At 44.2% G+C, this 17,811-nt stretch overlaps 1 protein-coding gene across 1 annotated transcript in view; it reads left to right on the plus strand.

Moving 5' to 3' along the window:
* Positions 1–528: 528 nt before the first annotated feature.
* The window catches only part of FCLY (farnesylcysteine lyase), a 96,097-nt gene continuing 78,814 nt past the window's right edge, over positions 529–17,811 (plus strand). Inside the window, exon 1 of the mRNA XM_086523991.1 lies at positions 529–1,297. Coding sequence (XP_086380117.1) covers positions 809–1,297 — 489 coding nt within the window. The 5' untranslated portion in view covers positions 529–808. The remainder of the gene's footprint in view (positions 1,298–17,811) is intronic.

Consider the following 17,811-nt stretch of genomic DNA (forward strand, 5'->3'; position numbering starts at 1 on the left):
ATGCAAGAAATGTAAAGCTATGTGAAGTTGTGAAATGAAAAGTGAAATAAAAAGAACTAATTAATATATATGTGTGTGCATAGAATTTATTAGAATTATCCAAAGTGAAGCTTCACTTTAGCATTCTAAAACAATAGAATGCAAAAAGAACATGTGTGTGTGTGTGTGTAAAATTTACTAAAATTTATGCAAAGTGAAGCTTCACTTTAGCATTCTAAAACAATAGAATTCAAGAAAAATAAAGACATGTCAGGATGTGAAATGAAAAGTAAGTCTCCATCATGCAGTGAAAACAATAAAATTCAAGAAAAGTAAAGACATATAGGATGTGAAATCTACTAACATAATATAGCGGAAGGGGGAGCCTTTTACATGTGTCGCAATTTACGTTCTGAAGGCTAAAGTCCAAAACAAAAACAAGCCCCTTTGCACGCGATAAAGAGGAAGAGGGAGAGAGGGAGAGAGAGAGAGGCCGCCGGTCCCAGTAGTGAAAGATAAATCTCCATCATGTAGGATGTGAAATGAAAGGAGTCTCCCTAACCCAACACAACACTAAGAGTTTCTTTTAGAAAGCCAAACAAAACACACACACACACACACACACACACACACAACATTCAAAACCTGGTCATTCACGACAGCAGCCCGCCTGAACTGTACCCATCACCAACTAGGCCTAGATCAGATCGTGGTCGTGGGTGCTCCAAAATCTCCAACTTGTGATCGGCGGCAATCTTGTTTGCCCTTTTCCCAGACCAACTTGTGATACGAAAATCCTCCGCTTTTTCAATTGCGCGAAAGTCGGCTGATGGAAATGGCGATCATATTTTCCTTGCTTCTGGCAATGGCCAGCCTTTCAGTCAGAGCGGCCTGTGCCTCTGCACCGCAAATATGCATAGTGGGCAGTGGCATATCGGGTTCAGCCGCTGCCTATTTTTTGCGCAACTATTCAACCGAGCACATGGACATCCATGTTTTTGAGCAAAGCTCGCAAGTGGGCGGCAGAATGGCTATGGTAGATATGGGTGGATCCAAATTTGAGGCAGGTGGGTCCATCTTACATCCCAAGAACTTGCATACTGCTCATTTCGCTCAGATTCTTGGCCTCAAGAAGCAGCAGCTTGTTGATGACGATGGCAGTAACTTTGGAATGTGGAATGGGAGTGCCTTCGTCTTCATGACGCAAAAGCCTGCAAGCTCTTCCTCCCTTTCTCAAACATGGACTGGCCTCTTAAACAAACTTTCCTTGCTTTGGCGATACAAACTCAGTCTCTTCTACATGGACAGCTATGTCTCTGTAAGTACCCCTAAGCTTGAAGTTTGAAGAAAGTTCTTGGTTTGGCATTTTGGATATTCAACACGTTGCTTGTTAGAGCAGCTAACATGCTTGGTTGGCCTTTGCGAAGTAGGTTTGTATCGAATGTCGATTATATTTGATAAGGTATTTTTCATTATTGCCCCAACTTGATGAGGAAGATGTTTGCTTGAGGATGCTTCCGATTTAAAGATATTGTTTATGAGAAGCTACTAACAAAAGCAAACAAAGAGGATTCTCACCGTTATCATAGGTTAAACTTTTCAATGTTCATGCTACAAAAGGTTTGAAAAGGTGTCTAAAAGTTATGTAGTGCATGGACTATCTGAGTGACATATGGAAGTAAGGTGGAGGGTTGGTACATAAACAAGAATGGAATGTGCCATGCCCCATTGTCAAGTGCACAATCCACCCCATTGAGAACGAGGTAACAAACATGGGACTCTCATAGCTCATGTGTAGTTCATTCTGATCAATTTGTGATGAGTTTGAAGGACTTCAATAGGTGATCACGTCTTATTATCTTCGCTAAGGTATTTTTTGAGCACTCTAGTCTTTAAGACCATGACGTCCTTGTCATGTCAGCAAAAGAGAATATTTGTCTCCTAATCATGCAATAGAGAATAAAATTCTAATTTTACTTTTCTAATTAGGGTATAGTTTAGCTAATTTTCACTAATCAAAATTAATCTCGTCAATATTTTTCTTAAATATAAGTATGTATAATACTTAATTAATAGATTAATGATGTTCATTACGCTTAACGAGAGCATAATTATCATTTCTAATTACTCATTTAAGCTTAATCATGCATAATCTACTAAACATCATCAGCACAATCACTTGTTTGGGTAAACTAGGTGAGTAATTAGTTAGAGATTCTCTAGCATAGAGAGAGAGAGACTTAGCATAATTGCAATGAGTTTCTAAGAAAAAATTAGCATAATAACGTTTAATTACCTCGTAAATCCACTTGGGGTATCGATCTCTAAGTGGTTTGTGGATGCCCTTCTCTTGGGAGAAGTATTGACAAGTGCACAAAGTAGATGCTTTAGTTTGCTAAAGATCCCTAGTTTGCAAATTTTTTGTCTCAACAGGCCATGGTTGAAGTGCATACTCAGTGGCAGAAAGCTATTGAACCACCAATTAAAAGGGCAATCAAGAAACCTCCTTCTCTAAGGATGTTTACAGAACAAGAACTTCAAGAGGTGGTTCAGACCGAGATCGGTTAGCTTTTGGACACGAAGAATCATCGAAAAAGCAATTGAAAAAGCGCAAGAAGGGGAATGACTACCTTGTTTACTTAGGCCGTTAGTCTTCTTTTGCATCTGCAAGAAAGCAAAAGAAGCATGTGCGTTTTGAAGAACTACCCTGTTCTTCTTCCTCTTCTTTTGACAGATCTTCTAGCGACAGAAAGGGCAAAAAGAAAAACTAAAAGCAAACTTCGGAAAGAGCAAGAAAAAGGCAAAGAAACTCAGATTCCGACTAGTTTCTGATAGCTCTATGGAGGAGTCATCCTCTGATAGTTCAGACTCCGATGATCACAGGTTTTATGCGAAGAAGAAGCACTTCTATAGAGCCAACCAATATGACTTCCTCAAAGACAAGAGCAAGAAGACAAAGGAATTTAAAGGTGGACAGTCGATAAAATTTGAATCCTTTTTTGAATTCGGAGATGCTCCGAGGGCTTTGGCCTTCATCCAGCAGTTTGACATAGCCTTCTTTGGAGGGCATTACTCAGAGCACTCCAAGATCAGGAGGGCCGCATCTTTTGTCAAAGGAGATGCTCGAACACGGTGGTCCACTCTTCTTTTGAGGAAAGAAGCTCCAGTCAAGTGGTTGAAATTCAAACGGCTCTTTATTTCTTCTTAGCCGACCCGGGAGTACGAACGGGATGTACGAACCGCTTGGAACCATCTTCGGATGACCAAGGGAGATTCTTTGGATGCTTATGACGAGAGGTTTTGGGACTCTTTTCTACCAACCTCTTCATTTAAGAAAGTCACCTTTAAGGAACAGATTGAGCGGTTTTGCTGCGGACTCCCTGTAGAGATCCGAGATTACTACCTTGAACAAAAGTCGGATTCTATTCAAGAATTAATGGGTCATGCGAAACGGGGTTTCTCGACACCATTCGGGGAATTTGACTTACCCCACTGATGAGATCTTTACTCAAAGGACCAGACAGACCTCCAACAATGAAAGTAGAAAGAAAAAGAGTTCCCAAGAAAAGAAGGATACACGACCCCGATTGACTCTTTGAGAAAGGGCTAACTATCTCAAAGAGGGGAAGTGTTTTGGTTGCGGGGAACAAGGGGACATCTCCGCAAAGTGCCCCAAAAAGGCATAACAAGGAGAAACCGAAGACAAGCTAGAGAGTTCTAGAGCAGTAGAGGAACGTGGCAGAAAAGGCAAGATGAAAGCAGGACTGGTACTAGATTGCATGAGAACACCCAAGCCAGATAGATGAAAGTACTGAACTTTGCCGAGCTTGGGGCAAAGTGAAAGATACGGACGCTTGGATTTTCCGCTGATTGACTGTACAGATTTCCGCAAGCTACATTGATTTGCTGACGTGGCAGTGCGTACGGATTTCCGCAATTACTGCTAACTGCTTTTGGCTGACAGATTTTTGAGATGATGCTTTTGGGAGCCATTGCTTTTGATTTTAATGCTTTTGGGGCTCTGCTTTTAGCAACCCTTGTAAAATCTTTATAAGTGACCCAAGGGGCTCACTCTAGAAAGCATATGGACGCAGAGTCTGAGAGCGAGCATCCGCGGGTCGGTTGTACTTTGCTCAAAGATTAATATAAAAGAAATATCGAAAGGGGCGCCAATCTTTGGGGTCAATATCTCTTGTCTTTGGGGCCAGTATCTCTTGGCACGGAACTACGCTAGGCCGTGTCGACTCTCGTTTGATTTGTGAAGTATTTTGAAGTGAATTTCTGTTGAGTCGCGATAGAATCGACATGCATGTCCTGTGTACAGGCTCACGAGGGTGCCAGAACACTTCCTAAGCTAACCTAAACCCGAGAAGTAGAAGTTACAGCCCGTCCACATGCACATAGGGTTAGATGTGCACGTGACATCCCCCCCTTTTCAAGGTGAGGTGCTGGTACTGAGCTGCATGGCTTCCTTGAGGCTTGTAGTCTATCAACAACTCAGGGTAATTTGTGAAGAAATCTTTGTCGACCCACTGTGGTGCGTAAGTCCTGTGATACTTGAACTTCAAGAAGGTCTGCAATGCTTGCTTCTTTGGGCTGTGTTGAAAGTGATGCAGAATAATCTGCTTCGGCCTTCAACTTCGTCTACGATCTCGGGTTCATCTTCTTCAAGAATCTCCTTCGAGGGATTTTCCTGAAACCGCTTTAAACACAATATCATAGAGACATTTGTTACTTGTGAGTGATTGGAAAAAGACTAGGCTCTTTTCGATCTAAAACCATCAACTGTGGCAAACCACAAATGGAATATCGATGCTTGATGGACAATCGGGCGAGTGCTTTTGCGGCTGTGTCCTGCCAAGGAATGAGTGTGCAAAATTGATTGACAATTGTGAAACATACTGTTTCCCTTGAATGCAAACTTTCTACCTTTCCTAGGGTGCTGCTCATGCTTCCGTGCTCATCCGTGAGTGAATCATGTGCATTATGCAATATGGCTCTCTCTCGAAAAGGTAGCACACAAAGAAGGTGATGAAAATACAAAAAACCGTCACGAGTGGGAGACTTGGACAATGCATATTGACTATTCATGCGAACAAAAGATACTTCTTGAATCAGTTCTTTGGACCTCGACTCAAGAGCCAAGATTGGTCCTCCGTTTATATTTGCAATTGGGTTAGCTTTATTAAGAACACAATCAATCAAACCACCAAATTGTTAGACTTACACCACTCTGTTGCTTCATAGGTCTAGGGCATGCATGTATGGCTAGTGTGCCTCCGGGTTGGCCACCCTTTGCATACACATACAGAGTGCACTTGTCAGGCCGCCCACTTTGGGCCGCCCCCCCCCCCCCCCCCCCCCCCCCCCCCCCCCCCCCCAGTTTTGTTGCGGACTCCCTATAGAGATCCAAGATTACTGCCTTGAACAAAAGTCGAATTCTATTCAAGAATTAATGGGTCATGCGAAACGGGGTTTTTCAATACATTCAGGGAATTTGATGTACTCCACTGATGAGATCTTGACTCAAAGGACTAGACAAACCTCCAACAAAAGAAAAAGAGAAAAGAAGGATAGACGACCCCGACCGACTCTTCGAGAAACGACTACTATCTTAAAGAGGGGAAGTGCTTTGGTTGCGGGGAACAAGGGCACATCTCCGCAAAGTGCCCCAAAAAGGCACAACAAGGACAGACTGAAGACAAGTCAGAGAGTTCTAAAGCAGCAGAGGAACGTGGCAAAAAAGGCAAGATGAAAGCAGGACTGGTGCCAGATTGCATGGGTACTGATCCAAGCTAGATAGATGAAAGTACAGAACTTTGTCGAGCTTGGGACAAAGTGAAAGATCAAGAAGCCCTTATTTTTTTCGATGGAGGAGCCAAGGCCCGGCTCGAGATTACACCCGACAGGATGGGACCACCAACAAAGGCAGTTCTAGCGGCGCCCGGAGCCATTATGCCTATCATTAGCAAACTTTGTTTGCATTTTCAGGGGTATTTAGGACACGAAGACTTTTACATCATGCCTTTAGGTGTGACATCCTCTTAGGAGTCCCTTGGTACCATAAAAACAATGCCATGGTCGACTATGGGGCAAGGAAGCAACCTTGACAAATGAAAAGGGTCGAAAAAATTGTACTTGATGTAAAAATGAAGGGCGAGTTTGTTCCTTTTGTATCGGCTTCGGCCATTTCCAAATTAATGAAATCTAGTCTTGGTTACTCGATCTATTTGAAAGAGTTGAATGATGAATACAGAATGAACATGTTTGAACTTGACAAAGAACGCCAAGATTTTCTCCACACACATGTTGATTGTTTCTCTGAGGGCCTGCAGGCGAGTTACCCCCATCTCGTCCTGAGAATCACACTATTGATGTGATTCCTGGAAGCACACCACCGAATCGGCCACCTTATTATGTTAGCCGAGCCCAGAATGAAAAGATCATGAACCAAGTGAAAGACCTTCTTGAAAAGCGTCTTATCCAGCCGAGTACTACACCCTACCGCTCTCCGGTGTTGTTGGTATTAAAGAAAGACGGATCTTGGAGAATGTGCATTGATTACAGAGCTCTCAATATAATCACTATCAAAAACAGATTTCTGATTCCAAGGATCGATGATATTTTTTGACCGACTTCAAGGATCCTCTTGTTTCAGCAAGATTGATTTGAAAAGCGGTTATCATCAGATCAGAATTGCTCCGGGAGATGTCTACAAGTCAGCCTTTTTGGACAAGTTTTGGTTTATATGAATTTTTGGTGATGCCTTTTGGCCTTACCAATGCTCTAGCGACTTTCAATCGATTGATGGATAGGATTTTCCGAGAGCATCGATCTTTTGTTGGCACTTTCTCTGATTACATTATAGTCTTCTCCAAGGATGAAGCCGAACATCGACACCATCCGCTACAGGTCTTTTAGGCATTGCGTTATCACAGATTAGTTATCAATGCCAAAAAGAGCGAGTTTTTCTTGCCGGAGATACACTTTCTGAGACACATCGTCTCAGCGGCACTATACGTGACTGGCCAGATTCGAAGAATGTTCATGAAGTTAGAAGCTGTAACAGACTTGGACACTCCAAGTCAAGAATCTACCACGACAACACCAACTAACCACTTCAAAACGGTTCACAGTTCACAATTGATTCAACACTGGCCCGGCGGCGTTCCGTGCCTAGAGATATTGGCCCCAAAGACTGGCGCTCCTTTCGATATTCCTTTTTTGTATTAATCTGAGTTCAAAGTACAAGAGTGCGGGCATGCGCTCACACTTAGACTCTGCGTCCAGATGCTCTGAGTTGTGAGTGGCCTACCCACAAATTTAAAGGTACAAGGGATGCCAAAAGCAGAGCCCCAAAAGCTGAAAATCAAAAGCTCAAAAGCTTGTAAAAAGAAAGCAGTAATCTCTCTCTCTCTCTCTCTCTCTCTCTCTCTCTCTCTCTCTCTCTCTCGCTAAAATAAAGCAAAGAGGCTTTCTCTCTTTCTCTTGCTTAATGTGGAAACAAAGCAATCCAAAAAGCTCCAGCTTTCTCTCTCTGGCGTAGCCAAAAGCAAAATCAGCGTGCCGTAAATCCCTTTGCAAATCACGGGGTCCGTATAGCCGTGCCACGTGTCAGCTTTTTCGTAATTTTTGGTACGGCAGCCACGTCAGCATTCCTGTATTAGGGTTTGCAGATTTTTAGGGTTAGGGTTAGGGTTTCAGATTTTTAGGGTTAGGGTTTCTATAGAGCGACCAGCCACGTCATCACTTTGTGACATACCCCCCTCTTGAAAGCATTGTAATCGCCCTCGATTATGCCTGTAAAACAGACAAAGACCATAAACCGTCTTAGCATGCACTGACTGTTAGCACCTACGTATTAGGAGCACACATCTAGCACATGTACCAATCGACAGTCACATCACACGACATCACAGGACATCACTAGACATCACAGGACATCACATGACATTCAACATCTTAGACCATGATTTATCGGCAATGTAGCTAGCAATCGCATCTAGATCTAGTCGGGACCTCATCGATGCCCGATTGACTAACCCCTATTGTAACCATGCGTATTTGAGATCAATTAGACCAAAATGCTGCAGTCATTTGTCTATCAGTTCCTGCACTTATAAACAAGTCAAGAACAAATCAGTTTCATATTCAGGAATTCCTTTTCATAAAGTCATACAACAGAATATTGTCAGCTCTCAGTATCCTTAAAGCTCAAAGAGACATCAGTGACTCTAGTATTAAAATCGAGGCATCTGTTGACAAAGGAGCGGAGTAACTCCCCCCTTGTGCATCCCACTGCACCAGATCTCCGGCCAAGCTGAATTCTGGGTTCCATTTGGAGTAGACTATGCTAAACCAAAAGCTTCGAGGTAAAGTTTCACAATCTAAGGAGTATTTGCTAGGTCCTCCTCCATCCACTTCGCATCCAATGCAGGATAGTTCTTGAACTTAACCAAGAACCGCCTTCGGACTTTACCTTTATTCTTCGCATCCTTATGTGCCAAAATCTGTTCAGGAACAAGGATCTCCTCGTGTTCTTCCACTTTGGGTTGCTCATCAGGCTCTCGATCATCAGGCACATCACCTTTAAAAGGTTTCAAGAGACGGGTGCTCTTACATTTTGAGAAGGCACGCCTGAGAAAGAAAAAGGGAAAGGAGAGGCTTTTTCCAAAGCTTAGTATGAGATACTATGGACCTTTCCAGATCTCTGGAAAGATCAACGATGTCTCCTTCCGACTGAAACTGCTTGACACTTAGAGGATTCACAATGCATTCACCTTCAATTTCAAATCGCGACGATGGGGATCCGTTGCCTTCTTCTGTCGTTATGCAAAGCCTCGCGGACCTTGGCAAAAGCCGTGTCTAAGTCGCGTGTATACTCACCCGCTTCAAAAATCTTATCTTTCGTGCTTAGGAAGGGTGGAACCTTCGTAGCACCTTCAACAATCTCAAATGGCGCTTTCCCCGTGGAAGAGTGTATCGTGTTATTGTAGGCAAATTCCACCAAAGGTAGATACTTTTCCCATTGAGTCTTCTGATTCGAGATATAAGACTTCAATAAAATTAAAAGCACTGAATTGGCAATCTCAGATTGCCCGTCTATCTGCGGGGGTGGAACGATGACGAGAACTGCAACCGCGTGCCAATGTTTTCCCAAATTGCCTTCCAAAACAAACTCGTAAATCTGGGGTCTCTGTCGGAGACAATCGTCTCAGGCATGCCATGTAATTTGAAAATCTGGGCCACAAACTGGCTAAGTGATCCTGCTTGATTGTTTTCTTCATCATTGGAATGAAATGAGCCTGTTTGCTAAATCTGTCAATAACAGTCCAGATACCATCGTGACTACTCTGTGTTCTCGGGAGATCCAAAATGAAATCCATTGCAATACTTTCCCAGGGGCGGGTGGGTATGGGAAAAGGCTGTAACAATCCCTGTGCTTTATGCCTGTCAAACTTGACCTTCTGGCATACCAAGCAACTGCGCACAAACTCTTCCACATCCTTCTTGAGTCTCGGCCAAAAGAAGTATCTCTCTACCCCTTTCATGGTGGTAGCGATGCCGCGGTGACCCGTAAAAGGTGGACATTGGCATTCAGTCATAACCTTTTCCCTCAACGGCTGTGTAACGCACAACATGGTTATTCTCATCAAGTAGCCATCCCGAATGGAATATCCCGCTACTGTCTCCCCACCCCGTATCCATGTGAAAACGTTTGCAAAATCTGTATCTGTGGAATACTGGTCGACCATATCCTCGAAGCTCCTATGATGTATTGCGGAAATAGCCAGAACCAACGGCTTCCGAGACAAAGCATCTGCCGCCACATTCTTCTGTCCCTGAACATGGACAATTTGGAAGTGAAACTATGACAAGATGTTCGTCCACCGCATCTGCTTTTTTGATAGCTGCTTCTGAGACAAGAAGTAGCGCAAACTCTGATGGTCTGTAAAGACAGTAAAATCCGCTCCGAGTAGGTAATGCCGCCACTGAGTAAGAGCATGGATAACCGCCAAAAGCTCTTTCTCATAAATCTGTGCTGTCATTTCCGGCCTTGAGAATAATTGGCTCTCGTAAGCAATGACATGGCCTTCTTGCATTAAGACCCCACCCAGACTACGACCACAAGCATCACAATATACTTCAAATGACTTCTGCACGTCCGGCAAAGTCAAAACTGGTCCTATAGTCAATCTCTCTTTCAATGTCTGAAAAGCAATCACCTCTGTGGGTCTTCACGAGATAGGGACTCCTTTTTGTGTCAAGATATGCAAAGGGGAAGCAACCTCTGCAAACTTTCGAATGAACCGCCTGTAGTACGAACACAGTCCCAAGAAGCTTCTAACTTCATGGACATTCTTCAAATCGGGCCAATCACGGATAGTTTCTATCTTGGCCGGATCCATCTGCACTCCTTCTGCTGACACAACGTGTCTCAAAAAGTGTATCTTTGGTAGGAAAAATTCACTTTTCTTTGCATTAATCACTAACTTGTGATCTCGTAATGCCTGAAAGACCTGAAGCAAATGATCTCTATGTTCTGCCTCATTCTTGGAGAAAACAATGATATCGTCAAAGAAAGTGCCAACAAACAGCTTGTACTCTCGAAAAATCCTGTCCATCATCCGGTTAAATGTCGCAGGAGCATTGGTTAGGCCAAAAGGCATCACCAAAAACTCAAATAACCCAAAAGTCGTCCGAAAAGCTGTCTTGTAGACGTCTCTCGGTCGCGATTCTGATCTGATGATATCGACTCTTCAAATCAATCATACTAAAGCACGAGGATTCCTGTAATTTGTTGAGTATATCATCGATCCTAGGAATCGGAAATCTGTTCCTGATAGTGATTTTGTTGAGAGCTCTATAGTCGATGCACATTCTCTAAGATCCGTCTTTCTTCAAAACCAACACACTGGAGAGCAATACGGTGAAGTACTAGGCTGGACAAGAAGAGGTCTTTTACTTGGTTCATAATCTCTTCGTTCTGTGCTCGGCTCACACGGTAAGGTGGCTGGTTCGGTGGGGTGCTTCCAGGTATCAGATCAATGGTACGATCTTCAGGATGAGCAGGTGGTAACTCGCCTGGTAGACCCTCTGAGAAGCAATCGACGCGAGAGTGGAGAAAATCTTGGCGTTTATCAAGTTTAGACATATTTGTCCTATCCTCATCACGCAATTCTTTCATAAAGATCGAGGAAACAAGCAGACTGGATTTCATTAATTTAGAAATGGCCGAAGCCGATACAATAGGGACAGACATGCCCTTCAGTTTAATGTCAAGTACAATGGTTCTGCCCTTCTCTGTAGTCAAAGTTGCTTTCCTCGTCCGATAATCGACCACGGCGTTGTTCTTGTGGTACCAGGGGATTCCTAAGAGAACATCACAACTTTCCAAAGGCATTATGTAAAAGTCCTCATGCCCCAAATACCCCTGACAATGCAACCGAAGTTTGCCAATGACAGGTGTAATGGCTACGTCTCTGCCGGGTGCCGCTAGAACAACCTCCGCAAGTGGTCCCATCCGATTGGGAGTGATCTCGAGCCGCGCCGCCAATTCTGGTGAAATGAAGTTGGCCTTGGCTCCTCCATCAAAGAAGATCAAGGCCTCTTGGTCTTTCACTTTGCCCCAAGCTTGGCAAAGTTCTGTACTCTCGTCCATTGTGTTGGGATCGGTACCTACACAATCTGGAACCAGTCCTGTTTTCATCTTGCCTTTTCTTCCACGCTCCTCAGCTGCTCTGGAACTCTCAGGCCTTTCGTCGTCCTTGTCACTCTGTTGTTTCTGTGCCTTTTTAGGGCACTTCGCGGAGATATGTCCATGTTCCCCGCATCCAAAGCACTTCCCCTCTCTGATGAAGCGAGCTCTCTCTTGAGGAGTAAGCTTGGGTCGTGCATCCTTCTTTTTTGGGTTGCTCTTTCTCTTTCTACGTTCATTTGCTGAAGTCTATTCGGGTCGTTGTGTCATGACCTCATTGGTGGGGTAGGTCAGACTGCCAGAGTGAATGGCAAAACCCCGTTTCGCTTGACTCATCAACTCCTGAATAGAAGCTGATTTCTGTTCCAAGCAGTGATCTCTTATCTCTGTAGGTAGACCCAAGGTAAGCCGCTCAATCTGTTCTCTGAACGAGATCTTCTTGAATGAAGAGGCGGGTAGAAAAGAGCTCCAGAATCTCTCGCAATAAGCGTCCATTGTATCTTTCTTGGTCATCCGAAGATGGTTCCAAGCAGCTCGTATATCGCGTTCATACTCTTGAGTCAGCCAAGAAGAAATAAAAAGCTTCTTAAATTTCGGCCATTTAACTGGCGCAGTCTTGTTTAAAAGAAGCGTGGACCACCAAGTTCGAGCATTCCCCTTAAAGTAAGAGGCAGCGCTCCGAATCTTAGAGTGTGTCACGAGGACGTGGCTAACCGTAGTTGTCGGTTTCTTTCAATAATTTTTGTTTAATTTTTGAGACCCTCTTTTTGAAGTTGCAAATGGTCGGACATTGTATAGCCAATGTGAACGGTAGTTTCACCCACGGATGGGAAGTTGGTTGGCACTGGAATTCGTAAAGTAAACGGATGTCTAGGCTTAGTTCAAGGTCATGTAGGTTCCCCCGTCGCACTTAGCAAGTTGGTGGATACTAGGAAGTGAACTCAATAAAGGCATAAAGTCACCAAAAGAAAGTATCCGATAGGTGGGCCACATTGCACTTTTGGATGCGGTCCCAATGAGGATAGATGGTCAGATGACCAGTGGGAGCCCAACGGAATCATTTCCTAAAATTTAGGGAATTGTTGTTTTGGGCCGTGAAATGTGTTCGCGTTATTACCTTCGGTATGACCAGGGGAACATTTTATTACTCTGCTGCAAAGTCAACTGATGCACAAGTTGAGAGATTTTTAAGCAGGAAGCCCAATGCGGGGAAATTGCATGCATGAGTGCCAAGTGGCACTTTTTGGTCAATTTACCAAGTCTAGGAGAAGAGAACTCGTAATTGACTTTTTGGAGTAGTTTTGGAGGCTGTTAACTCTGATTTTCAGCCATTTCTCTCCATTTTTGAGCTTTCCATGACTTTGCCTAGGTCTAAGGAGCTCATTTTCAGCATTGGAAGGCATCAGATGCGTGTTTATAGGGCTGTTTTGCTGCGTTTTCAGCGATACGCAGGTTTTGGCAGCCATGGAAATCTTCTCCTTTTTGCATCTATTTGTTCACAGATGCATTACAGGTCAAGGGCAGCAGAGGGGGCGCTCGATTTATGCTGGGAGGATGCTTCATTGAGAACCTGTCACACAGGTTAAGAGCTATGGAGTGCATGCTTTCCTCTCTATGTACAGTGTGGTGCTAGGAGTGATGACCTGCACGCTACACATTGCTCTCTCTCCCCCCTACATGCAGTTATGTGATGCCCCACAAGAGGGCTCTTCATTTGACTGATGTACAGCTGTGAGGTTTCATGCTTTTGTGTTGAGGCAAGAGCCTCCTTGAGCAGGACCAGGGGTAGCTGACTGCTACTCCAAAGCAGGCACCGATGAGGGTCATAACCTCACAGTACAGGTGCGTTTTCAGCGCTGTATATGCGCTGTAAATTGGCTGTTTTTCAGCCATACGGACGCTAGAACCATTGGGAATAGTGCCCCACTGGCAGAGAACAGTTAGGGGACTGTTTGGGGTTGAAAACAGGGCAAAAATCAGTAAAAACAGCGTGCTGAATTTACTGTTTTTGGGAAGCAATCAGAGGGTTTATGCCAGTGGAAGAGAGTTCTAGTAGGGTAATTGGTTTCGCGCAAGTTTTGGGGCTGTTATGTTGCCGAAATTTGGCCAAAGCAGGTGGTATCTAGCTTGATACACATAAAGGATTCCCAGGACTCTACTTTGTAAATTTACACTCTCAAAGAATAAAGAAATACCGAAAGGGGCGCCAATTTTGGGGCCTACAGGTTGTCGGCGTCTGCTCGGGGCATTCTAGCTTCCGAGCCGTGTGTATACTTAGGTGTTAATTCCCGTCGCAGATTTCCTTTGCACGTTCTCTCTGTGTGTGTCTAAAGTAAAAAAATTCGGGTGAAAGCCAACGCCTACCGCCCCACGGGCCGGTTTTAGAGTGCTCTGAGTAGCGTCCTCCCGCGAAAGCGATGTCAAACTGCTATACAAAAGACAAAGCCTTCGAAGCATCTCTATATCCCGAAAACATGTCAAATTTAATTGATTGTCCACCTTCCTTAAACTCCCGGACTTTCTTGCTTTTGTCTTCCAGAAAGCATACTGGTTGGCTTTACAAAAATTCTTCTTCTTTGCATATAAAGTTGCTGTCATCAGAGTCCGAACTGTCTGTAGACGAGTCCTCTGTAGAACTGTCACTCACTGGGCGAGATTTAGACTTCTTTGCCTTTTTCTTGCCCTTTTCGAAGCGTTGTTTCTTGCTTCACTTTTTGCCTTTGCGGTCTTCCTCGCTTGAGTCAGATGAGCTAGAAGAATTGTCGGAAGAAGAAGAAGAAGAAGAACTGGGTACTTCTTCAAATCGAACACGCTTCTTCTGTCTCTCTGCCTTTTCAAATGTCGACTGACGACCCAAATATCCCGGGAAGTCGGTGCCTTTCTTCTGCTTTTTAGCTTTGTTTTGTGTGTCAAAAAGCTGAGCAATCCGTGCATCAACCACCTCTTCTAATTCCTTCTCTGCATATGTCTTGTGAGTAGAAGGTTTCTTGAGAGGAGGTTTTGGGGGTGGTGGTGTGGTTTTCTGCCACTGCGCATGCACTTCCTGAAAAGAAGTCTCGCTCATATATTTTGCAAATTTTGGGTCCTTCGCAAAATTGAGCATCATCTTTGTTGCATCGCCGATCAATTGACAACGCTCCATCTCTTGACGCTCCGCCTAAGTAGGCCGAGGCAGACCATACTCCTTGCCGGAATCTTCGTTGTGATCCCTTGCCGCATCTCCGGATGCAGAGGGAGTCGACTGATCCTTGCGTGAAGCCATAGGTGCCGCGGAAAAAAAATTTGGGATCGGATTTCCCGTAGAAGAGAAATCGGCCGTGCTCTGATACCACTGTAACAGACTTGGACACTCCAAGTCAAGAATCTACCACGACAACACTAAATAACCACTTCAAAACAGTTCACAATTCACAATTGATTCAACATTGGCCGAACGGAGTTCCGTGCCTAGAGATATTGGCCCCAAACACTGGCGCCCCTTTCGGTATTTCTTTTTTGTATTAATCTGAGTTCAAAGTACAAGAGTGTGGGCATGCGCTCACACTTAGACTCTGCGTCCAGATGCTCTGAGTTGTGAGTGGCCTACCCACAAATTTAAAGGTACAAGGGATGCCAAAAGCAGAGCCCCAAAAGGTGAAAATCAAAAGCCCAAAAGCTTGTAAAAAGAAAGTAGTAATTTCTCTCTCACTCTCTCTCTCTCTTGCTAAAATAAAGCAAAGAGGCTCTCTCTCTCTTTCTCTTGCTTAATGTGGAAATAAAGCAATCCAAAAAGCTCCAGCTTTCTCTCTTTGGCGTAGCCAAAAGCAAAATCAGCGTGCCGTAAATCCCGCCACAAATCATGGGGTCCGTACAGCCCTGCCGCGTGTCAGCTTTTCCGTAATTTCCGGTACGGCAGCCATGTCAGCATTCCTGTATTAGGGTTTGCAGATTTTTAGGGTTAGGGTTTTTGCAGAGCGGGCAGCCACGTCATCACTTTGTGATAGAAGCGTCTTGGGCTTGTGTTCTTACTACCGGCGGTTCATTCGAAAGTTTGCAGAGGTAGCTTTCCCTATGCACATATTGACTCAGATTGGAGTCTTCTTGTCGTGGGGATCGACAACGGTGACTGCCTTTCAGACACTTAAAGAAAAACTGACTATTGAACCAGTGTTGACTTTGTCGGACTTGCAAAAGTCATTCGAAGTATATTGTGATGCTTGTGGTTGTAGTCTGGGAGCGGTCTTAATGCAAGAAGGCCATGTGATTGCCTATGAAAGCCGATTGTTTTCAGGGCCAGAATTGACAGCACAGATTTATGAGAGAGCTATTGGCAATGATCCATGCTCTTACTTAGTGGCGACATGACCTACTCGGAGCCGATTTCACGGTCTTTATTGATCATCAGAGTTTACGCTACTTCTTGTCACAGAAGCAGCTTTCGGAAAAGCAGATGCGGTGGGCTAACATCTTGTCACAGTTTCACTTCAAGATTGTCCATGTACAGGGACATAAAAACTTGGTGGCAAATGCATTGTCTCGGAAGCCTCTAGTCTTGGCTATTTCCGCGATTCATCATAGAAGCTTCGAGGTATGGTTGATCAGTACACCACAGATCCGAATTTTCCCGATGTATTCACTCGAATACAGAATGGGGAGGTAGTAGCGAGATATTCCATACGGGATGGCTTGATGAAGAAAACGATGATGTGCGTTACACAGCCGTTGAGGGAAAAGGTTTCGACTGAGTGCCATTGTCCACCTTTTACGGGTCACCATGGCATGGACGACACCTTGAGCGTTACTTCTTTTGGCCGAGACTCAAGAAGGATGTGGACGACTTTGTTCACAATTGTTTAGTATGCTAGAAGACCAAGTTTGACAAGCATAAGGCACAGGGATTACTACAACCTTTACTCATTCCCACCCGCCCCTAGGAAAGTATTGCAATGGATTTCATTTTTGATCTCCCGAAGACACAGTGGGCATGATGACATTTCGACTGTCATCGACAGATTTAGCAAGCAAGCTCACTTCATTCCAGTGAAGAAAACAGTCAAGCCGGATCATTTAGCGAGACTGTTCATTGCTCAGATTTTTCGACTACATGGCATGCCTGAGACAATAGTTTCCGACAGAGATCCCCGATTCACAAGTTTGTTTTGGAGGGCTATTTGGGAGAACATTGGCACACGGTTGTAGTTCTCGTCATCACTCCACCTGCATACGTATAGGCAATCTGAGATTGCAAATTCAGTTGTTCTGGATTTATTGAAGTCTTATATCTCTGATCAGAAGACTCATTGGGATTTTTTTTTGCCTTCGGTGGAATTTGCCTACAATAACACGATTCAATCTTCGACGGGGAAGGTGCCATTTGAGATCATTGAAGGTGCTCCGAAGGTTCCACCCTTCCTTAGCAATAAAGATAAGATTTTTGAAGCCGACCAATACACAAGGGACTTAGACACTGCTTTTGCCAAGGTTCAGGAGAAATCTCAAGAACGACATAAAAAGGCAGTAGATCGACATCGAAGAGATTTGAAATTAAAGGAAGACGATCGAGTGCTCTTACGTTTTGATAAGGCATGCCTAAGAAAACGAAAAGGAAAGGAGTGGCTTTTGCCAAAGCTTAGCATGAGGTATTATGGCCCTTTCCAGATAAAAGGAAAGATAAATGATGTCTGCTTTAGACTCAAGCTGCCCGATACTTGGAAGATTCCCAATGCATTCCGTGTGAGTCTATTGAAGCCTTTTAAAGGTGATGTGCCAGTTGATGGGGCGCCCGATGAGCAACCCGAAGTGGAGGAAAGCGAGGAGATACTTGTTCCAGAACAGTGTTTGGCACACAAGGATAGAAAGATAAAAGGTAAAGTGATTAGGCGGTTCTTGGTTAAATTCAAGAACTATCCTATATTGGATGCGAAGTGGATGGAGGAGGAGGACCTAGCAGATACTCCTCATATTTTAGAACTTTACCTTGAAGCATTCGGTTTAGCATAGTCTACTCCGATAGAACCCCGAATTTAGCAAGGGTGAATCTAGTGCAGCGGGTTTGCACAAGAGGGGAGTTACTTTGCTCCTTTGTCAACAGATTACCTCGATTTTTGAATAAGGTCACTGATGTCCCCTTTGGGTTTTAGGGATACTAATGGGCT

Source organism: Adiantum capillus-veneris, chromosome 11, assembly GCF_014529385.1.
Source record: "Adiantum capillus-veneris isolate H3 chromosome 11, ASM1452938v2, whole genome shotgun sequence".
In the NCBI taxonomy this organism is placed as follows: domain Eukaryota; kingdom Viridiplantae; phylum Streptophyta; class Polypodiopsida; order Polypodiales; family Pteridaceae; genus Adiantum; species Adiantum capillus-veneris.